General features: G+C 37.4%; 1 protein-coding gene across 2 annotated transcripts in view; it reads right to left on the bottom strand.

Moving 5' to 3' along the window:
• Positions 1-161: 161 nt before the first annotated feature.
• pde9aa (phosphodiesterase 9aa) overlaps positions 162-20,430 on the bottom strand; it is a 40,326-nt gene continuing 20,057 nt past the window's right edge. Inside the window, exons 7-19 of one of the 2 annotated variants that reach the window (XM_067443376.1) lie at positions 18,383-18,467; positions 15,576-15,636; positions 12,299-12,373; positions 11,855-11,941; positions 7,847-7,951; positions 7,315-7,397; positions 2,803-2,959; positions 2,588-2,701; positions 2,398-2,502; positions 890-1,018; positions 701-796; positions 563-618; positions 162-297 (exon numbers count right to left, since the gene is read on the bottom strand). In XM_067443376.1, the coding sequence (XP_067299477.1) occupies positions 568-618; positions 701-796; positions 890-1,018; positions 2,398-2,502; positions 2,588-2,701; positions 2,803-2,959; positions 7,315-7,397; positions 7,847-7,951; positions 11,855-11,941; positions 12,299-12,373; positions 15,576-15,636; positions 18,383-18,467 (1,148 nt within the window). In that variant the 3' untranslated portion in view covers positions 162-297; positions 563-567. Of the gene's footprint in view, positions 298-562; positions 619-700; positions 797-889; positions 1,019-2,397; positions 2,503-2,587; positions 2,702-2,802; positions 2,960-7,314; positions 7,398-7,846; positions 7,952-11,854; positions 11,942-12,123; positions 12,199-12,298; positions 12,374-15,575; positions 15,637-18,382; positions 18,468-20,430 lie in introns of both variants that reach the window. The other variant, XM_067443377.1, reaches the window with a different exon arrangement.

Genomic DNA, 20,430 nt, shown 5'->3' with positions numbered 1-20,430 from the left:
CATCTGTGGACAGGAATGAACACAATGTTATAACAGAAGGCAGTTAAAAACAACAACAATTGTGGCTTCAGTTTTTTTTTTTAAGTTAGACTTTTATTTTTCTGAGTAAAAGTGACTAAAAATCTGTACATCCTGTATAATGTTTATACTTTTACAAAACCAAATAAAAACGACACACATGGTTCATAGCCGAGCTGTACACGATTCAATTCCCTGAAAGATGCTTTGGATTCTCTGAGCAGATGGCCAAGATTTCACTCATTTCCCACATTTTACTGCCGCTGAGGAAGATTCCAGCTGAAACAAACAAAGACAGGGTAGGTTTTGCTGTAAACATAACACAAATAAAAACGGTAGCACTTTATTTTGCAGTCCTTTTCCGCATGTAAATACTGTTTAGCAATTATAATAACTGGGCTATAACTAGGTGCTAACCCTGAACCTAACCTTGCATTTCCAGTACTTACTTGGGTAACTACACTGTAAGTATACTCATACTGTAAAATAAATTGAAACCATAGCACTGATACATTTAAGTAGCGTGCAGTATTTCGACATTGACCTTCCTCATTTCTTTTTTCCTCCCATTGTTAAATTTTCACTTTTCTTTTTCTGCACCTATGGAAAAAAAAAACAGGGATAGTAAGATGTAAATAGCTAATGATAGTTTAAAACGCACACAATCATGCTCTTTGCTGACCTCATTCATGGCGTCGTCGATCTGTTTAAGCTCCTCGTATCTGTCCCGGGACTCTCGTAAGGGCTGTACCATTACCTCCTCAATCTGAGGAAACAACTGGAACACGAAGAGGACAAACAATATTGCAACTAAGTATCTGATTTCAGTCTGCAGGTTTCAAAATGTACTTTTGGGTCCTAATCAATTCACCTTCATCACTGTCTCAAACATGGGGATCAGGACAAACTTGATGAAGCCGATCTGAGCAGTAGGCTTGGTCACTTTTTCTCTGTCCATGAAAGGAGCGACAGGTAAACCCTCTGCCTTCTCTCGATCACTCTGAGAGAGAGAACAACACAATTCTGATGAAGAGCACGAGCCCTCCAATCACATCAACGAGTTTAACGAAACTCTGATGAAAGTTATCCAGGGATAATGCCATGATGTGTGTGTGTGCTTGTGCTTGTGACTCTTCAGCTCCACCCACTGTTTTCAGAAAAAATTGGTACAGCGTATCAGCTTATTGTCTCCTCGAGTCTCCACCAATCAGCTGGTGTGTGTGGTGAGCGTTCTGGCGTAATATGGCTGCCGTCGCATTATCCAGGTGGGTGCTGCACATTGGTGGTGGTTGAGGAGATTCCCCCTTCTATTGTAAAGCGCTTTGAGTGCCTAGAAAAGCGCTGTATAAACGTAACAAATTATATAAAAATTTTTATAAATATAACTTTTCGGAGATATATCAAGGATGCAAAACTACTCGATAGCGCCTCAAGATTGACTGAAACTGATGTATCCTTTAAGGTTTTTGAAACGTCTCAAGATTATTATTTGATAAAATACAGTGAAAACAGTAATAAAATATTATAATTTATATGAACAATTAATACATTTATGAAAAATGTAATTTATTCCTGTGATGGCAAAGCTGAATTTTCAGCATCTTCAGTGTCACATGAGTTAATATGATGATTTGATGCTCCAGAATATTTTTATCATCAACAAAAACAATTAAGTATACAGAAAATAATATGAAAATAATTGTTTGTCGCAATTATTAAAACCCTGCCCTCTTTTTAATATTCCGTTTCACTTGGAAATATGTCACAGTACTGAACGCACTTGCTACTTCCGGTTTACTAGGACTTGAAGTAAAAAACTTTTTTTTAGAACTTTCACTTGTAACGGAGTAATTTTTGACCAGGAGTACTTTTAATCAAGTAATAGAGTTAGTAATTCGTCCACTTCTGAAACACAGTCAGTTATGTTTTGAAGTGAACGTAAACAGATGAGAAAGAAAATGCATGTGGAACAGTATAATGGAGCTATGCATCAGGTCTTAAAGAGACAGCAGCCTAATATACCTGCTGCCAAATTGTGAGATAATATCAAAAATATCTATATGGCATTTTTTCCTCATGGTATCAATGTCAAAATTGTAGCCAGTGAAAATGCTTAGTGGCTAGTAACTTTGCAAAACCACTACCCACAGTGGCTGGCGAGCAAATAAGTTCCTGTCAAGCCGACATGCAGGCATTTTAAATATAAGTCAAATTTAAGAAGATGTATGTGCATAAGTGTATTGTACCAAAGAAATAATTTAAATGTTAGTACATAGTAGTTAAAGGCCACAAGTAGGTCACAAACAACACTGATTTAAAGTAAATGCTTTATTATTCTTGTTTTGTTGTAGCTTATTGTAATGATGTAAATTTATTAACCTGCATGAAGTATTCCTCCAGCAAACAGTCCACCCACGGCTCAGCGACTTCCATTGGCCGGACTTCATTAGAGATGTCACAGCACTTTATCAACACCATCTTTAGCTGTCACACAGAGATTAATTAGCTCATCACAGCACTTTTTGTGTAGGTGGATATTAATACTGTAAAATGGGTTAAGAAAGCTCACACAAGTAACATGCTCCTCATTAGTGAAGTCAAAGTTATCCACTTTCTGTTTGAAAGAGTCCAGAATCTCTCCATGTCGGGCCATGTCTGTGGCCAGTATCAGGGTGATGGTTCCCTGTCCGAGAAATAACAGACAGAATCATTATACATTGCTCAAAGACAAATGTATTAACATATGTGTGTGCTGAAAGCTTAGCTTTAAGGCCCGAGGCACACCTGACGAATCTGTTTGAAGGCTTCAGGATCAAAGTTGGCAAAGATGTTGCAGTCTGGCTGAGAGAATATTTGGAAGGCCACAGCGCAGTGATGGTTCTCCAGAGGAGAGATGTCATTGTACCTCACGGCCAGCTCTGTGCGCGCATTAATCTGATACCTGGAAAAGAGAGAAGATCGTGTTGTGTACAAGGTCCAAAAACACTCGACAGGTGCCAAATGCAAACACAAATTATACTTGCTTTTTCTGTCCAAGTGGCAGAAAAATGTGGAACACAATGGGCCCTGTTTAATGATATGAGTGTATTATGATATGACACAGGTCCAAATCCACTTTTGCTAGTTTAACAACAGAAAAAACGGCCGGCACACCAGGTGCATGGTCCAAAAGAGTTGTACCTAGTCTCTTAATGAGTTATGGATGTTTTTTGGGCGCAATGTGCAATAAACCAATCAGTGTCTCATCTCCCATTCCCTTTAAAAGCCAGTTGCACTTGCACCATGGCGTATTCACTGTTTACATGGGGGAATTTATGAGCGGAAAGACTGAACGCTTCTCCAGAGAGGAATCCTTTTATTTTTAATATTTTAAAAAATGTTGTGTACTGGTGCGCATCCCTGTGTGTAAACGCGTGTTGGTGTGCATCCCTTTGTGTTGTGCACCCGCCTATAGGCGCACATTACTAAAAAAACAGCATTATTGACTGTTTTTGATGGTCAATGGCGCAGTCGTTTTCAGTCGCCTCAAAATAACAAGTCACCAACAATACGCCTGAACACAACTCGTTTTCAGACCAGCACTCCCATTGGTGCCAAGATGGCCGCGAATGCATTTGCTATTTAAACAACACGCCGCTGTACGTGAAAATGAGAACTGCGTTATTTACAAGAATAATCTTTCATGACCGCTCAAAAGAGAAAGAGAAGAAAAACCTGTACATATTTGAAATGAGCTGGTTTTACTGCAGTAATTAACATTATATAGGTTCAATTTGCAGCATTGTATTAACTTATTTCCGCTCATTTACAAATTTTTCAAATGACATTTTTTTAACAGGCGATCTAAATAATTTATAATTTCCTATTATTAAATTAAATATGATTTTATTCTTTTTGTTCCAAACATATGACATTTTTACATTAGACGATCATTCGACTGACCACGTGGAGCCAGGATCACTAAACTCGCTCCTCCACCATGAATAAATCACCATCCGAATTCATGAGTTTTATTACTGAGGTGGCTTGCAAATGTATTTTTACAGATGTCCACAGGAGAAACAATTACCGTCCAAATAGGGCTTTACTCTGAAATGATTGACTTTAGTAGATTGCAATGTATCCATTGTTACCGCAAATCTGTGTCAGGTTTGTAAAGGACTTAAGTCCAGTTTTGAGTAGAGCAACTGAGATTTTAGAGCTCCGCCTAACGCTTGGCATTAGTTCAAGTGTACTTAGACTGTGAAGGCCAATAAAGGCAATTTCCATTTAGGGTAACAGAATGTTGACCGATCAACTTAAAGAGCCTCACCTCTGTTTAATGTAAAGTTACTCTAGCTATGGGTACATGGGAAACCATGGCATGACCAAACCAAAACTACTTTTAGAGAAAGTATTGGTCGGCTTATATCTGAGGTAGTGGTCATGACCTCTGACTAGAGATAACGTTACTTTTTTCAAGTGTAAACAAATCTATGGGGACTAAATACAATACTTTTAGAGTGAGTGAGCATAAAAGCAACCCTCTAAAGAGTGTTGTCAATTACCTTTATCTAAATCACCAAGACTGGCGAGTTTGTGAATGTGGGCCCGCATTTAGAAAGGACGGGTACGAGGACCCTGTGTGATTCTTAGAACTGAATGAACAAGTTCAATTAAAGTAAAGAGTTAATTTGCATAAACAGATGTCTAGATGAATTAAAATTATCATATACATTTGTCAATAATGAATGGGCATTCTAACCGAAGTTCGAGGTTGTGATAAAACTGAGTCAAATAAAGGTCTAATTGGAATTGAATTACTTTGCCACGCTGAAAAGACAGAATGCGCACAAACCTCCGTTGGGCCGATTGAGCGGGCCTTACAGTACACTTGTTTTCATTTATGTATAATAAATCTTCTTTCGCATTACATGCCACCACCATCATTCCAAATTTGATCATAATCTCAATGTAACCTCTTCCAACCCTAGACCAAAGAAAGAGGTCGTAACATTAGGGTGAACTACCCAGTACCCCTTTAATTTGAAATTAAAAATCCCTAAATTATCCCAATTCTAGCAACACAAATATGTGCAAACGTTTGGGGTTGGTATGATTGTTGATTGATGTCTTATGCTCATCAAGGCTGCATTTATTTGATCAAAAATACAATTAAAACAGTACTATTGTGAAATATTATCAAATGGCAAAATTATCAATTATATATTGTGATTATATATGAAAATGTATCATATTAAATACATTAATTGGGTGTGTTGAAAGTGCTACTCTGTGCGTTCGATCGGTGTCTACTATGAGACACTTGTTCACACTGCAGTAAACTAGATTAAAATTAGCTATGGTAAAACATGGTAACGAGATTTAAACAATAAGACTAACTGTGTTGAGCTAGATAACAATGATTCATTTTCTGTTGATGAATGTATCCAAACAGTTGCTCACATGTCTAATAAAACATATATTAAAGTGTCTTTGGTGTTTTCATGATTTCTATAAAATAAAACTGGAAATCAAGGGTAACGCGGGTATGATGCAAGCCTGCAGTCTCCCTCTAATTTACTGAAGCTTTCCCGCCTCGATTGCCCCCCGGTGACCGGTCCCAGTATAGCCGCCCCTCTGTGTTTTCTAATGGACGCGAGGCAAACTAAACAATAAAATTACACTTCAAATATTTTTTCCCCAAAGTTAGTTTATGTCATTGAAGGCAGTTATCATCACGATGATTTCATTTCAAGTGTTCGTTTTTAAAATAAGTTTAGTTTTAGTTAGTTATCTGACGCTTTAAAAATGGGGGGTGTGACGTCATGTCTTCTCTGAGTGAAGTTGTCACTGAGGCACTAACGGAATTTTTTCGGAATTTTTGGGAGCAGATTGGTGCTTTAGCTTTAATTTCTACATTTCCATAACTGTTTATTTCACACCAACATAATTAATTGTTCTGCATCTGCGTGAGTGTGGGCGGGCTTTTGATATCGCAACTGTACTTCCTGCTCTACTTCCTGCGCTCTACTGCGCAACTCCGGTCCCGAAATCGCTACTGCGCAGACTCGGTCCCAAGATGTCAGCGCCGTACACCCCCGCCTGAAAGCTTCAAATATGGCAAGCGGAAACGGATGATGTCGAGTCGTCCATATTTTTTTACGGTCTATGGTATGATGTCATTGGTAGGCGTTAAAAATGCATATTTTTTGGGATTAAAACATTCTTGGGAGATAATGTAAGTACACAAGTCAACAAAATATCTAACATAATTTGTGTGTTTTTTTTGTGTGTATTTGTGTGTATATTTTAATTTTTAATTTTAAAAATTATTTTAAAAAGATTTTAATATGCTGATTTGCTGCTCAAGATTTTTTTAATTATTATTATCAATGTTGAAAACAGTTGTGCTGCTTAAAGGGTTACTTCAGCGATTAGCATATGGCTTTGTAACAGTAGAAACACTGGAGTATATTCAAATGATCATGCTCCCCCCTCTCATATCCCCCTGAGACGAGAGATTTACGCAATTTATTTCTGGAAAAATTACTCCGGTGAAACAAATATCATCAATTTGCGTCATCTGTAAAATGCTTGGCCAGACGCTAAAGACTACAGCCAGCAGAGGGAGCTATTTCCGCACTCGCACATGGGGGATGGGGTCTCACTCACAGCTCAGCTAGCAGATGTGGGCATTCATGGAAACGGTGTGGCCGGCGGAGTAAAGTGAGTATTTTATCTTAAGTTAATTCCTATGAAAGTTAATCTTCCAAAGGCAAGAACTGAAACGCGCCAGACTGAACATGCGCTGAGAACTTACTGTCGCGAGCGTGGACGTGTTTACCTCAGCTCTCAGAGCTCATTCACGATGTGTGTAAAACTCCTGCTGCGTTTGTGACACTTTCTCAGCGGCTAAATCACATTATATTGAACAGACACGTTCAGTTTTTAATTGTAGTGTCTGTTCTGTAACTGAACTATGATTCAGTAGTGGTGGCTTTGGGAGTAAAGTAATTTCACATTTCTACTACATTAATGACCCAGTTTAAATGCAGATTCATCTTCCCAGCGCTGAAATACCCCTTTAATATTTTAGTGAAAACCAGAAATTTTCAGGATTCTCTGATGAATGAAAAGTTCAAAAGAACAGCATTAATTTGGACTAGAAATCTTTTGTAATAATATTATGAATGTCGTCACTTTTGATCAATTTTATGCATCCTCATTTAAGAAAAGTCTTAATTTCAAAGGGTGGTAAACATGTTTTACGACGGGTAATAAATTCCAATGGTTATAAATGATTGAGGCTCTTACGTGTTGTTGTATCCGGGATGATCCAGGTCGTGACACACAGCTGCTGTCATCAAAATAAGAATATCTACTTGTGTGAACTTTTCCTGAAAAGCACAGAACCACAGCAGACTTAGACTGGCAGTGATCCCTCGGCCATGTATCTCAGCTCTCCTACACTGGTAAACTAGAGTAAGTAATCAGCCCTCTAATAGCTCAGCCTGTAATAGCTTGGATAATTAATCCAATGGCCTCTTAATACACATCCATGGCAACAGCAGCACAGAGAGAAGAGTGAGAGGTTGAAAGCATCTTCATAGCAGCAGAATTGCTTTTACACCCCCATACATCACTCATTTATCACTTTGCTATCTTTCAGTCTCTTTCATTCACCTCCCACTTCTCTTTAATCTACCTCTGCTGCTCGAACTTTCCTGAGCAAAAGAAACGGGTGGCTGCAGAGCATATAAAAGATGTATTTGAAACATAATTAAACAATTACTACAAAAATATATACTATTGTAAGACATAATGCAACATTACAAAGTGCCTGTACCTGTAGGCTGCAGAGGTAGATCATGCTGTACATCATCTGAGTGACGCAGAAGCAGTGGCGGAAATTATGAAAAGGATTGTTCCTGTAATTGTCATGGATGCAAAGCTGAAAGTGGAAAAAGCGGACTTTATTTTCATTATTACACTTTATCGGAAGAAGATCAAATTTTCTGTAAAGCACTAAAATCACTGTACAATCACTAAAACGCTGCTTTGAAATAATGTGTAATAAATACATACAAGGGAGTGCAGAATTATTAGGCAAATTAGTATTTTGACCACATCATCCTCGTTATGCAAGTTGTCTTACTCCAAGCTGTATAGGCTGGAAAGCCTACTACCAATTAAGCATATTAGGTGATGTGCATCTCTGTAATGAGAAGGGGTGTGGTCTAATGACATCAACACCCTATATCAGGTGTGCATAATTATTAGGCAACTTCCTTTCCTTTGGCAAAATGGGTCAAAAGAAGGACTTGACAGGCTCAGAAAAGTCAAAAATAGTGAAATATATTGCAGAGGGATGCAGCAGTCTTAAAATAGCCAAGCTTCTGAAGCGTGATCATCGAACAATCAAGCGTTTCATTCAAAATAGTCAACAGGGTCGCAAGAAGCGTGTGGAAAAACCAAGGCGCAAAATAACTGCCCGTGAACTGAGAAAAGTCAAGCGTGCAGCTGCCAAGATGCCACTTGCCACCAGTTTGGCCATATTTCAGTGCTGCAACATCACTGGAGTGCCCAAAAGCACAAGGTGTGCAATACTCAGAGACATGGCCAAGGTAAGAAAGGCAGAAAGTCGACCACCACTGAACAAGACACACAAGCTGAAACGTCAAGACTGGGCCAAGAAATATCTCAAGACTGATTTTTCTAAGGTTTTATGGACTGATGAAATGAGAGTGAGTCTTGATGGGCCAGATGGATGGGCCCGTGGCTGGATTGGTAAAGGGCAGAGAGCTCCGGTCCGACTCAGACGCCAGCAAAGTGGAGGTGGAGTACTGGTTTGGGCTGGTATCATCAAAGATGAGCTTGTGGGGCCTTTTCGGGTTGCGGATGGAGTCAAGCTCAACTCCCAGTCCTACTGCCAGTTTCTGGAAGACACCTTCTTCAAGCAGTGGTACAGGAAGAAGTCTGCATCCTTCAAGAAAAACATGATTTTCATGCAGGACAATGCTCCATCACACGCGTCCAAGTACTCCACAGCGTGGCTGGCAAGAAAGGGTATAAAAGAAGAAAATCTAATTATATGGCCTCCGTGTTGACCTGATCTGAACCCCATTGAGAACCTGTGGTCCATCATCAAATGTGCGATTTACAAGGAGGGAAAACAGTACACCTCTCTGAACAGTGTCTGGGAGGCTGTGGTTGCTGCTGCACGCAATGTTGATGGTGAACAGATCAAAACACTGACAGAATCCATGGATGGCAGGCTTTTGAGTGCCCTTGCAAAGAAAGGTGGCTATATTGGTCACTGATTTGTTTTTGTTTGGTTTTTGAATGTCAGAAATGTATATTTGTGAATGTTGAGATGTTATATTGGTTTCACTTGTAAAAAATAAATAATTGAAATGGGTATAAATTTGTTTTTTGTTAAGTTGCCTAATAATTATGCACTGTAATAGTCACCTGCACACACAGATATCCCCCTAAAATAGCTAAAACTAAAAACTAAAACTTCCAAAAATATTCAGCTTTGATATTAATGAGTTTTTCTGTGTTCATTGAGAACATGGTTGTTGTTCAATAATAAAATTAATCCTCAAAAATACAACTTGCCTAATAATTCTGCACTCCCTGTATACAATATATACATTTGACTTGAACTGATTTATATTTGATTGAATTACAGCTTGCCTAGAGGCCTGTAGTTTAGTTTCATTGTGTTTGGGTTGTTTCTACGCACCTGTTTCTGCTCAGTTAATTACTCTCATTGTATTTAAGCCCTCAGTTTCCCTCAATGGGAAATGAGTAAATCAAATTGTCCTGCAACACTGACAGTAACTGTACAAGGCGGCATTGCCAAAGACAAACTTTTGGAAAACGAAATTTGGTAACTAAGAAGATTTAAAAACGGCTTTTAAAACCTCATATTTACCATTAATGTCACTGGATAACCACCAATAAACACGATAACATCCCTATTTGAATTCCCCCAAAATAATCAGGTTTATTTTATGAAGAAGTACAAACTGTAACTGTCAGTCTCAGACGTTGCCCCATCCCAGGGTCAGAAATGTACTTTTCCAATAGGAAGCCCTTTGTAATTGATTTTCAGGGGCATTTTTTTTTTACCTTCACATTTACCTATTCTGGCGACACAGATAAAACAAGAACCATTTATGAATTATTTAAATGTTTTTTAATTATTTTAATGACTTCACAATCTTATCATAATGACTAAATTAGAAATCTGCACTTTGTTATTTATGATGGTACAATTCACAAGTTCAATCAGAATTCAGTCAGAGAGCACGCACACTGAACTGAACTCTTTGTTTCAGTGATGAATAATCTGAATGCTTCTGATTGGCCATCACATTTATAAGCTCAACAGAAATGTGTGATTGGTTATAATGCTCAACGCTGCAAAACTAAATCTGATGTGAATGCCACGGACTGATGGATTGAATGGACTTTAAGTATTGTTTTTTTTTTTTTAACCAATTATCACTTAAACATACACCGATCAGACATAACATTATGACCACTGACAGGTGAAGTGAATAAAACTGAGTATCTCTTCATCACGGCAGCAAGTGACAATTTTGTCCTTAAAGTTGATGTGTTAAAAGCAGGAAAGATGAGCAAGTTTCAGAATTTGAGTGAGTTTGACAAGGGCCAAATTGTCATTGCTAGACGCCTCGATCAAAGCATCTCCAAAACTGCAGCTCTTGTGGGGTGTTCCCGGTATGCAGTGGTCAATATCTATTAAAAGTGGTCCATGGAAGGTACAGTGGTGAACTGGCGACAGGGTCATGGGTGGCCAAGGCTCATTGATGCACATGGGGAGCGAAGGGTGGCCCGTGTGGTTTGATCAAACAGATGAGCTACTGTAGCTCAAATTGCTTAAGAAGTTAATGTTGGTTTTGATAGAATACACAGTGAATCGCAGTTTGTTGCGGATGAGGCTGCATAGACGCAGACCAGTCAGGGTGCCCATGCTGACCCCTGTCCACCGCCGAAAGCAGAACTGGCCAAAGGAGCAATGGAAGAAGGTGGCCTGGTCTGATAAATCACCTTTTTTTACATCACGTGGATGGCCGGGTGCGTGTGTTTCGCTTACCTGGGGAACACATGGCACCAGAAAATGGTATTCCCCAGTGGCTGTGGCCTCTTTCAGCAGGTTAATGCGCCCTGCGAAAAAGCAAAAATAGTTGAGGAATGGTTTGAGGAGCACAAACGAGTTTGAGGTGTTGACTTGGCCTCCAAATACCCCGGAACTGAGACCAATCGAGCATCTGGGATGTGCTAAACAAACGAGTCCAATCCATGGAGGCCCCACCTTGCCACTTACAGGACTTAAAGGATTCGCTGCTAACATCTTGGTGCCAGATACCACAGCACACCTTCAGGGGTCTAATGGATTCCATGCCTCGATGGGTCAGGGCTGTTTTGGCAGCAAAAGGGGGACCAACAAAATATTAGTAAGGAAATAGAATATTAGGAATCATAATGTTATGCCTGATCATTGTATATTCTATTATAGGAAAATTTTGAAACAAATTTCCATGACATTTCAAAATATTCGGGTTTTTTTCCAAACCTTTTCCAGGCCTTTAAATTAATTTTAAAATTCCATAACTTTTCCAGGTTTATCTTGACCATACTATTACTACACAGCATCTGAAAAGGCAGATAAAATTGGCAAAAAAATTTTTATTGAAGAACCTCTTTTGACTTGGCACAATGACCCACAAATCACATTTTCTTTGGAAAAAGTCAAATAAAAAGTTATAATAAAAAACAAATAATAATAATTTAATAATTATCTAAGAGTATGTTTTCTTACCAGCCATCTTTTCAGCGTGATGGGGTTAATATTAAAGTCCTTTACCAGCCCGAGGTCATGGTACATATGCTCCAGACAACTCAGCATCTTAAAGCACAAAACATTGATGATAGCCTCTTCTGCATTGCAACAAATGTGGCTGTCACACGTTTGTCAGTCATGTCAGTCATTCTGACCATGTGTCTATCATACATCGTGTGCATCGTCATTGGTACATCAACTTCTGTAGAGTTTTGATATTCTGCCTCTTTCGTTTGGCCGATCCTCACCTCGTTAGGTTCCCATTGCCACACATCGAAGAGCGGCTGCCTCAAAGCTTCTACTGTCCCCTGTGAGAGATGGTACTACACAGGCCCCACAAACACAAGCAACAGATGCAGAAGAGAGGAAACAAGGGGAGCGAAAAGAGGAGAAAGACAGAACAGTGGCGTGTTAGACTCTTACCTCGTTGGACTCCCACAGCCAGACGTCGAAGGCGGGTTTTCTGAGGGCATCTATGGTTTGCTGGGAGAGCATGTACTGCAAGCGACAGAGCTCCCAGTTAACCCCCGATTACCAACGCCTGGCTGTGGCCATTGTGTACAGTGCATTCACATCTATTACTATCATACTCACTTTACTCCAAAATAAGAATGAATTCTGTCATTATTTACTCATTCATGTCATTAAAAATGCTCTTTTTTTAAATAAAATCTCGACAAACCTTTTTACCATATCTAATGGAGCCTTATACGACATGCAGAAAAAAAAGAAAAAATTATATGGGGCCATGAATTAACAATTCAGTCCCACAATTTACTAATACAACAGCACAATATAATAATTCGATCCCTCGACGATATATATATTTTTGTCATGTGCCAGGCTCTGTAATATCCCAATAAAAATTACATAAAACATTTTATGTAAATGCGGATAAGATTTGTTAATGACTTCAATAATGATTTTTTCTTTTTTACCCATTTTAAAATGTATTTTAAATAGAAAACATATCTTAAATTGTAATCATATTTCACAGTATTACTGTATTTATGATCAAATAATTGTGGCCTTGGTTAGCAGAACTAGAACTAAACTAGAACTAGAACTGCTGGACAAGAATATATTTTTGTTTAATATTTTTAAATATATATATATATATATATATATATATATATATATATATATATATATATATATATATATATATATATATATATATATATATATATATCACTCACTGCTCTTGATTGAATAGTTTGTGTAAGTTTAATAAGGATTAATCTTTTATTTAAACAGTGAAACATGCAATTATTTTACATTTGATTACTTTATTCATTTTCTCTACCTAAAAACTAATGTTAGACCTACCTGAAAAACCTAAAAAAAGCATTGTTTATTTTATTAGCATCTTTGCGCAATAGTATTTATTTGTGCTGCTGCTTGTATTTAAATTATATGTTCTTATTTTCTTTATTTTTATTTGACAGTAGTCCTTTTTTCCCTGAACATAGTAAATACAGAACATTAATGAAACTGTGAACCTAAAACCGTGATACAAACCGAAACGAAACCGAAATCTGTAGCGTTACACCCCTAGTGCAACGTATGCGAGATGGTAGCACACACATTCTGAAAGCCTTCAACAGAATTCAGATGAGCTATTTTAATCTAGATTAATCTAAAAAACAATCTATGCCCACCTCTAATATATATATATATATATATATATATATATATATATATATATATATATATATATATATATATATATATATATATATGTATATATATATATATATATATATATATATATATATATATATATATATATATATATGTGTATATATATATATATATTAATATATATATATATATATATATATATATATATATATATATATATATATATATATATATATATGTTCAAAATAATAGCAGTACAATGTGACTAACCAGAATAATCAAGGTTTTTCGTATATTTTTTTATTGCTACGTGGCAAACAAGTTACCAGTAGGTTCAGTAGATTCTCAGAAAACAAATGAGACCCAGCATTCATGATATGCACGCTCTTAAGGCTGTGCAATTGGGCAATTAGTTGAATTAGTTGAAAGGGGTGTGTTCAAAAAAATAGCAGTGTGGCATTCAATCACTGAGGTCATCAATTTTGTGAAGAAACAGGTGTGAATCAGGTGGCCCCTATTTAAGGATGAAGCCAACACTTGTTGAACATGCATTTGAAAGCTGAGGAAAATGGGTCGTTCAAGACATTGTTCAGAAGAACAGCGTACTTTGATTAAAAAGTTGATTAGAGAGGGGAAAACCTATAAAGAGGTGCAAAAAATGATAGGCTGTTCAGCTAAAATGATCTCCAATGCCTTAAAATGGAGAGCAAAACCAGAGAGACGTGGAAGAAAATGGAAGACAACCATCAAAATGGATAGAAGAATAACAAGAATGGCAAAGGCTCAGCCAATGATCACCTCCAGGATGATCAAAGACAGTCTGGAGTTACCTGTAAGTACTGTGACAGTTAGAAGACGTCTGTGTGAAGCTAATCTATTTTCAAGAATCCCCCGCAAAGTCCCTCTGTTAAAAAAAAGGCATGTGCAGAAGAGGTTACAATTTGCCAAAGAACACAACTGGCCTAAAGAGAAATGGAGGAACATTTTGTGGACTGATGAGAGTAAAATTGTTCTTTTTGGGTCCAAGGGCCACAGGCAGTTTGTGAGACGACCCCCAAACTCTGAATTCAAGCCACAGTACACAGTGAAGACAGTGAAGCATGGAGGTGCAAGCATCATGATATGGGCATGTTTCTCCTACTATGGTGTTGGGCCTATTTATCGCATACCAGGGATCATGGATCAGTTTGCATATGTTAAAATACTTGAAGAGGTCATGTTGCCCTATGCTGAAGAGGACATGCCCTTGAAACGGTTGTTTCAACAAGACAATGACCCAAAACACACTAGTAAACGGGCAAAGTCTTGGTTCCAAACCAACAAAATTAATGTTATGGAGTGGCCAGCCCAATCTACAGACCTTAATCCAATTGAGAACTTGTGGGGTGATATCAAAAATGCTGTTTCTGAAGCAAAACCAAGAAATGTGAATGAATTGTGGAATGTTGTTAAAGAATCATGGAGTGGAATAACAGCTGAGAGGTGCCACAAGTTGGTTGACTCCATGCCACACAGATGTCAAGCAGTTTAAAAAAACTGTGGTCATACAACTAAATATTAGTTTAGTGATTCACAGGATTGCTAAATCCCAGAAAAAAAAAATGTTTGTACAAAATAGTTTTGAGTTTGTACAGTCAAAGGTAGACACTGCTATTTTTTTGAACACACCCCTTTCAACTAATTGCCCAATTGCACAGCCTTAAGAGCGTGCATATCATGAATGCTGGGTCTTGTTTGTTTTCTGACAATCTACTGAACCTACTGGTAACTTGTTTGCCACGTAGCAATAAAAAATATACTAAAAACCTTGATTATTCTGGTTAGTCACATTGTACTGCTATTATTTTGAACAAGACTATATATATATAAAAAAATATATATATATTTTTTAATTTTTTTTTATAATTTTTTTATTTTTGTCAACTATTCCTTCAAAACTTTTTTAACTTGTCCTTTAATGGTGCTATGTATGCTGACTTATATCAATTTATTTAAGCACACTAAGCATATCAAATAATGGAAAATTACAAACACAAGCTCACATCTGCCATTTTACCTTTGGGTATGAAGGCACATCTCTGCGCGGAGTTAATTTCTTGCTGTCATCTAGGAAACTGCTGTAAAATTAAAAAGGCAGACGGGGGCTTAGTTGCTTTAGACCAGAACATGCTGTGTTTTTTAATTTTAACAACCACGTCAACATCTTGAGAATATGCAGGTATCTTTGATGCGTCTAGAATCTGATCCTTCACTAATAAGAGAGCATGTGAGAGCCATGTCAGCTCATTAAGACACAGAAGGGAATAGACCTGACTTTGTCTGTTAGTAACAAGAGCTGACTAAGACAAGTCCTGGGCTGCATGTTTCTTAATTCTCTTCTCATTAAAGTTAGCAGTACCGACAGTGCTATGAATAGCCTGCTAGATATACATACATTTGTAATGTCATTGTTTTGGAGCACACTAGCTCATAGATAACCTTAAAGGGTTAGTTCACCCAAAAATGAAATTTATCTTCGGAACACAGTTTAAGATATTTAATATTTAGTCTGAGAGCGTATGCAAGTGTATGCACACTATACTGTCCATGTCCAGAAAGTGAATAAAAACATCATCAAAGTAGTCCATATGTGACATCAGTTAGTTAGTTAAAATCTCTTGAAGCATCGAAAATACATTTTGGTCCAAAAATAACAAAAACTACGACTTTATTCAGCATTGTCTTCTCTTCCGCGTTTGTTTTCAATCCTCAAATAAAGATTCAAGCGGTTATGAATCAGTGGATTGGTTTATGATTCGATCGCGTGTCAAACTGCTGAAATCACGTGACATTGGCAATCCAAATCATGAATCAATACGCTGATTCATTACCATTTGAATCTTTATTAGAGGATTGAAACAAAATGGGAAGAGAAGACAATGCTGAATAAAGTCGTAGTTTTTGTAGTCACACACGGAATACTTTGATGATGTTTTTATTCCCTTTCTGGACATGGGCAGTATAGTATAGTGTGCCTAAAATATCTTATACTGTGTTCAGAAGATGACTACTGTCTTACGGGTGAGGAACGACATTAGGGTGAGTTATTAATGACATAAATTTCATTTTTGGGTGAAATAACCCTTTAAGGATAACATTCTTACTAAAAGTTTTAAAAACTAAAAGTTTTAAAAAAATAGCTATCCGATCATGAAAAGACAAGGTGTAAATGCCATCAGAGACGCATTTGAGACGGATTTAAATCCTATCATTTAAACTACTTCAGGGGTAGTAACCTTAAGGATAACATTCCTGATGAAACAGAACAGGTCTAAAAAAATGCATCTGATTGATAAAGCCACATATGTACATTTTACTCCTCCCAACAATGATAAAAAATAAACGTGTGAGAGTGTGTTATGGGCTATACAATATGTTATTATGTTATTGCCAGATATGACAGCGCTACTGCAGCACGCATCGCCACAGACGAGTATCTCTTCATCAAGCCAACACACACAAACTACCGCAAATAAAACTGAAAGTCGCAGATACAAGACACAAGACGCAGACACAAAATTATCTTCATTAAAAGTCAAGAAACTGATCTTAGCAGTGCTGTTGCACATTCAAAACAATTTAGATTAATTTTGTCCACTTTAACAATAAAATCAAAACTGACTAAAATGTTTAATGCTTGTTCCTGGCCTTATTTTCATGTTTTGCGGATATCACCAAACAGCTCTTACTTTTTACGTCCACCCTTCCAACCTCCACCTGATTTAATGTAGTCTCAATCAAATCAGAACATCAGATTACAGATGTAGGAAGTACTTATATGTAGTAACTTTATATGTAGTTGCACTTGTCTTTAAAATAGGGTTTAAAGGGTTAGTTCACCCAAAAATAAAAATTAGCCCATGATTTTCTCCCCCTCAAGCCATCCTAGGTGTATATGACATTCTTCTTCCAGAACACCCCTCTTGCAGTTCAAAATGCTTACTCTATGTCAGACGAGCGTAACTGGTGTTCAGTGAAAGGCGACAGAAGGCCTTTATTAACCCCCTGGATGCGTGTGGAGCCATTTTTTGATGGATATACAAAAACAGAGCAACATTTACTGCCATTATAAAGCTTGGAAGCGCCAGGACATTTTTAAAGCTACACTATGTGATATTTTCCCCCATCTAGCGGTGAAAAGGTATATGACCATCCAGTGAATAATAGTTTCTGTTCCTCTCAATTCTGATTTACGGTGGTAGATTTAGTGCAAGATTAACATGGCAATCCCCCTCTTCACATTCGACACGGTGCCATCGAGTGTTAAAACGCAAAAGGCGAAGCTTGAATTTACGGGTATGTCCCTCTTTGGCTAATGTACTTTCAAGATGGAGGAGCAACATGGCGACCAGCATTCGAACCCCTCACCCGTATGTATTTTCAATATCATATTATAAACTTACGAGAATACTTTATTACTTGAAAGAAGTAAATATACATTAATGAGCACATATATTTTTGAAAGAACTAAGTGTTTTTAGCTAAGAATAAACTAAAAAAGTTATATGGTGTAGCTTTAATATAACTCAGATTGTATTCATCTGAAATATATTTTTGAAGTGAATTTCTAAATGTACTGCTTAAAGTACTGACTAAAATATACTTTAAAGTCATTTATATTAAAACTTGTATATTATTATATTTTATTAAATATATTTGAAGTTACAAATTTGTATAGATGAATTATCGAATTACACACTACAGTTAAAATGGGAACAAAGCACTACTAATATACTAATATTTCCGTTTAATCCAAGCATTTCAGTTTAGTTCAGAAATAGCCTTCCGTGTTTCATCTCCAGAAAAAGCAATAAGGTCACTGACCTGTTGTTCCTGGAGGCCATCTCCTCCCGCAGCTTCTTGATGTCACTGCGACATTTCTCGATCTCCACCACCTTCATTCCCTCCACTGAAGGACACATAATGCATAGGATTATGACACATAAATGATGCCTTTACATATTTAAAGTGAGCCCAACAGGAAGAAAGTATGAAAATGAGCTAGTGAACATGGCCATGAGCCACACCAGAGGTTTTCATACACATACACACACCGCTGAGCTACAAAAAGAACATTTGACAACTGTCACTGTCTGGCACGTTTCCCTCCATTGTCCAAAAAAAATGCTACTGGTCTAAAGTACAAGCAGTTCACCTTTACCATCTATATAACAGCTGTTTTAATTTACTCCTCAAAACCTTGGTTTGAGAATGAGTGTCACACAACATTTCTATGTCGGCATCTGTCTAATTTGGTTGCTTCAACCAAATAACAGATGATTTGCTGAAAAATCACTGCATAGTTTGATTAGATGCAAGACCTCTGGACTCACATTGTATAACTGAATTAGTGTAATCATGCTCATAATATAATGTCTGGACTTCCTGCTACTATTCTGTTTATAGAGAGCGCACAGTAATAAATCACCTCAAATTACATGAGGCTGGTGAAGTGTTCAAACTGATGAAGAGGTCAGGGTCCATCGCCTTGGTGACTCATTACATCATGGCTGTATTTGGATTTCTATGGACACAGCTGTGCTGCAATGGAATGAATCCTGGTCTCTGGCATCATTACTGAAACAACTAGCACGCAAATATTGTCACTGTCAAAGATGATGCATTGGGTGGCCACCGAACTGACTCTTTTGTTTTGAATCATTGTTCAACGTAGGTACAGATTCCCTGATAGAGTGGTGAGGGATGACGTATTGTTAGAGGCCAAAACCCGGAAATGATTTAGTTTAGCACTTAATTGCGGCTCTACCGTCCTGAGGTCAATAGGTTTCTGGCTAAATGCCTGAAATAAGGTCAGTGGTGAAGTGGTGAAGTTCAAGATATTTTCACAATATTTTTTCTACGACACAAATACACTATTGACACCCTCTTGTGATTGTTTTTAACGCTTTTACGTATCTTGAAAAAGGTGGTTTCTAACACGTGGTTAAATGGAGCTACAGCCCAGCAAGCAATTTTGCTTTTAAAAGAGTCTAATGGCCGTCCAAACACGGATGTCTAGGCTAAAACAAGGTAAAATTTGGGCTGTCAGTGAAAATCATTTAAACATCTAACCATAGTCCAATAATATACTAGTCATCTAGAACATGAACATGTCAAAGAAATGACACCAAACACCTTGTAATCACTGTTGACTTTGCTTACATGATAGAATATCATACAGCTCGCAAGTTATTTTGGCAAAAACGACATGAAACCAAATTCAAGGATCTAAGTGGGTTACTCATAGCCGGATTATATTGGGTCTATAGTTAACCAAGAAGGTGAAATGACGGCTATTGCTTGCTGGAAGAGGTTGTCAAGGATATTAAACGTCATCAGCCATTTTTTGTCAAGTGAACCAGTGTGATGCTAACATGCGGGTTAGCCTACAAAAACATGTCACTAGCAACACCAATGCCATGAGCAAGAACGGATGTAACATATATCTATACCTGCCAAATGTAAATGTAACATTTTTTCAATGTTGAAGTACCTTATCCTATTCCAGCATAACTTACAGAGACAGCTCTTAGAACGGTATTTGTAAAAATGTTAACACTGCATTCTTGAAACAGCACTGTTTGATTGATCCTACATCCCATTCAGCTCAACACAGCAACATCAGCCTAACCAATGGCGTGAGTTTGTAGCCATTTTACCAACCAGTGGTAGTGTTAGAAAACAATCAGCAATGTTGCGATTCAGTTCAACGGTACTAGTTGCACACTAGCTCCTTCACTTTTAAAAATGTCCTAAGTAGATGTGAAATCTAGCACAGCCAGCACAATATAACATCTGATAGCAAATAAAGGAAGGACAATTACGGAAAAAACCTCCGCTTTCTAAAGAAATTCATAGAGACATGCAAATGT

The sequence above is a fragment of the Pseudorasbora parva genome, chromosome 5 (assembly GCF_024679245.1).
Source record: "Pseudorasbora parva isolate DD20220531a chromosome 5, ASM2467924v1, whole genome shotgun sequence".
Lineage (NCBI taxonomy): Eukaryota > Metazoa > Chordata > Actinopteri > Cypriniformes > Gobionidae > Pseudorasbora > Pseudorasbora parva.
This window is presented reverse-complemented; position numbering and strand designations above follow the sequence as displayed.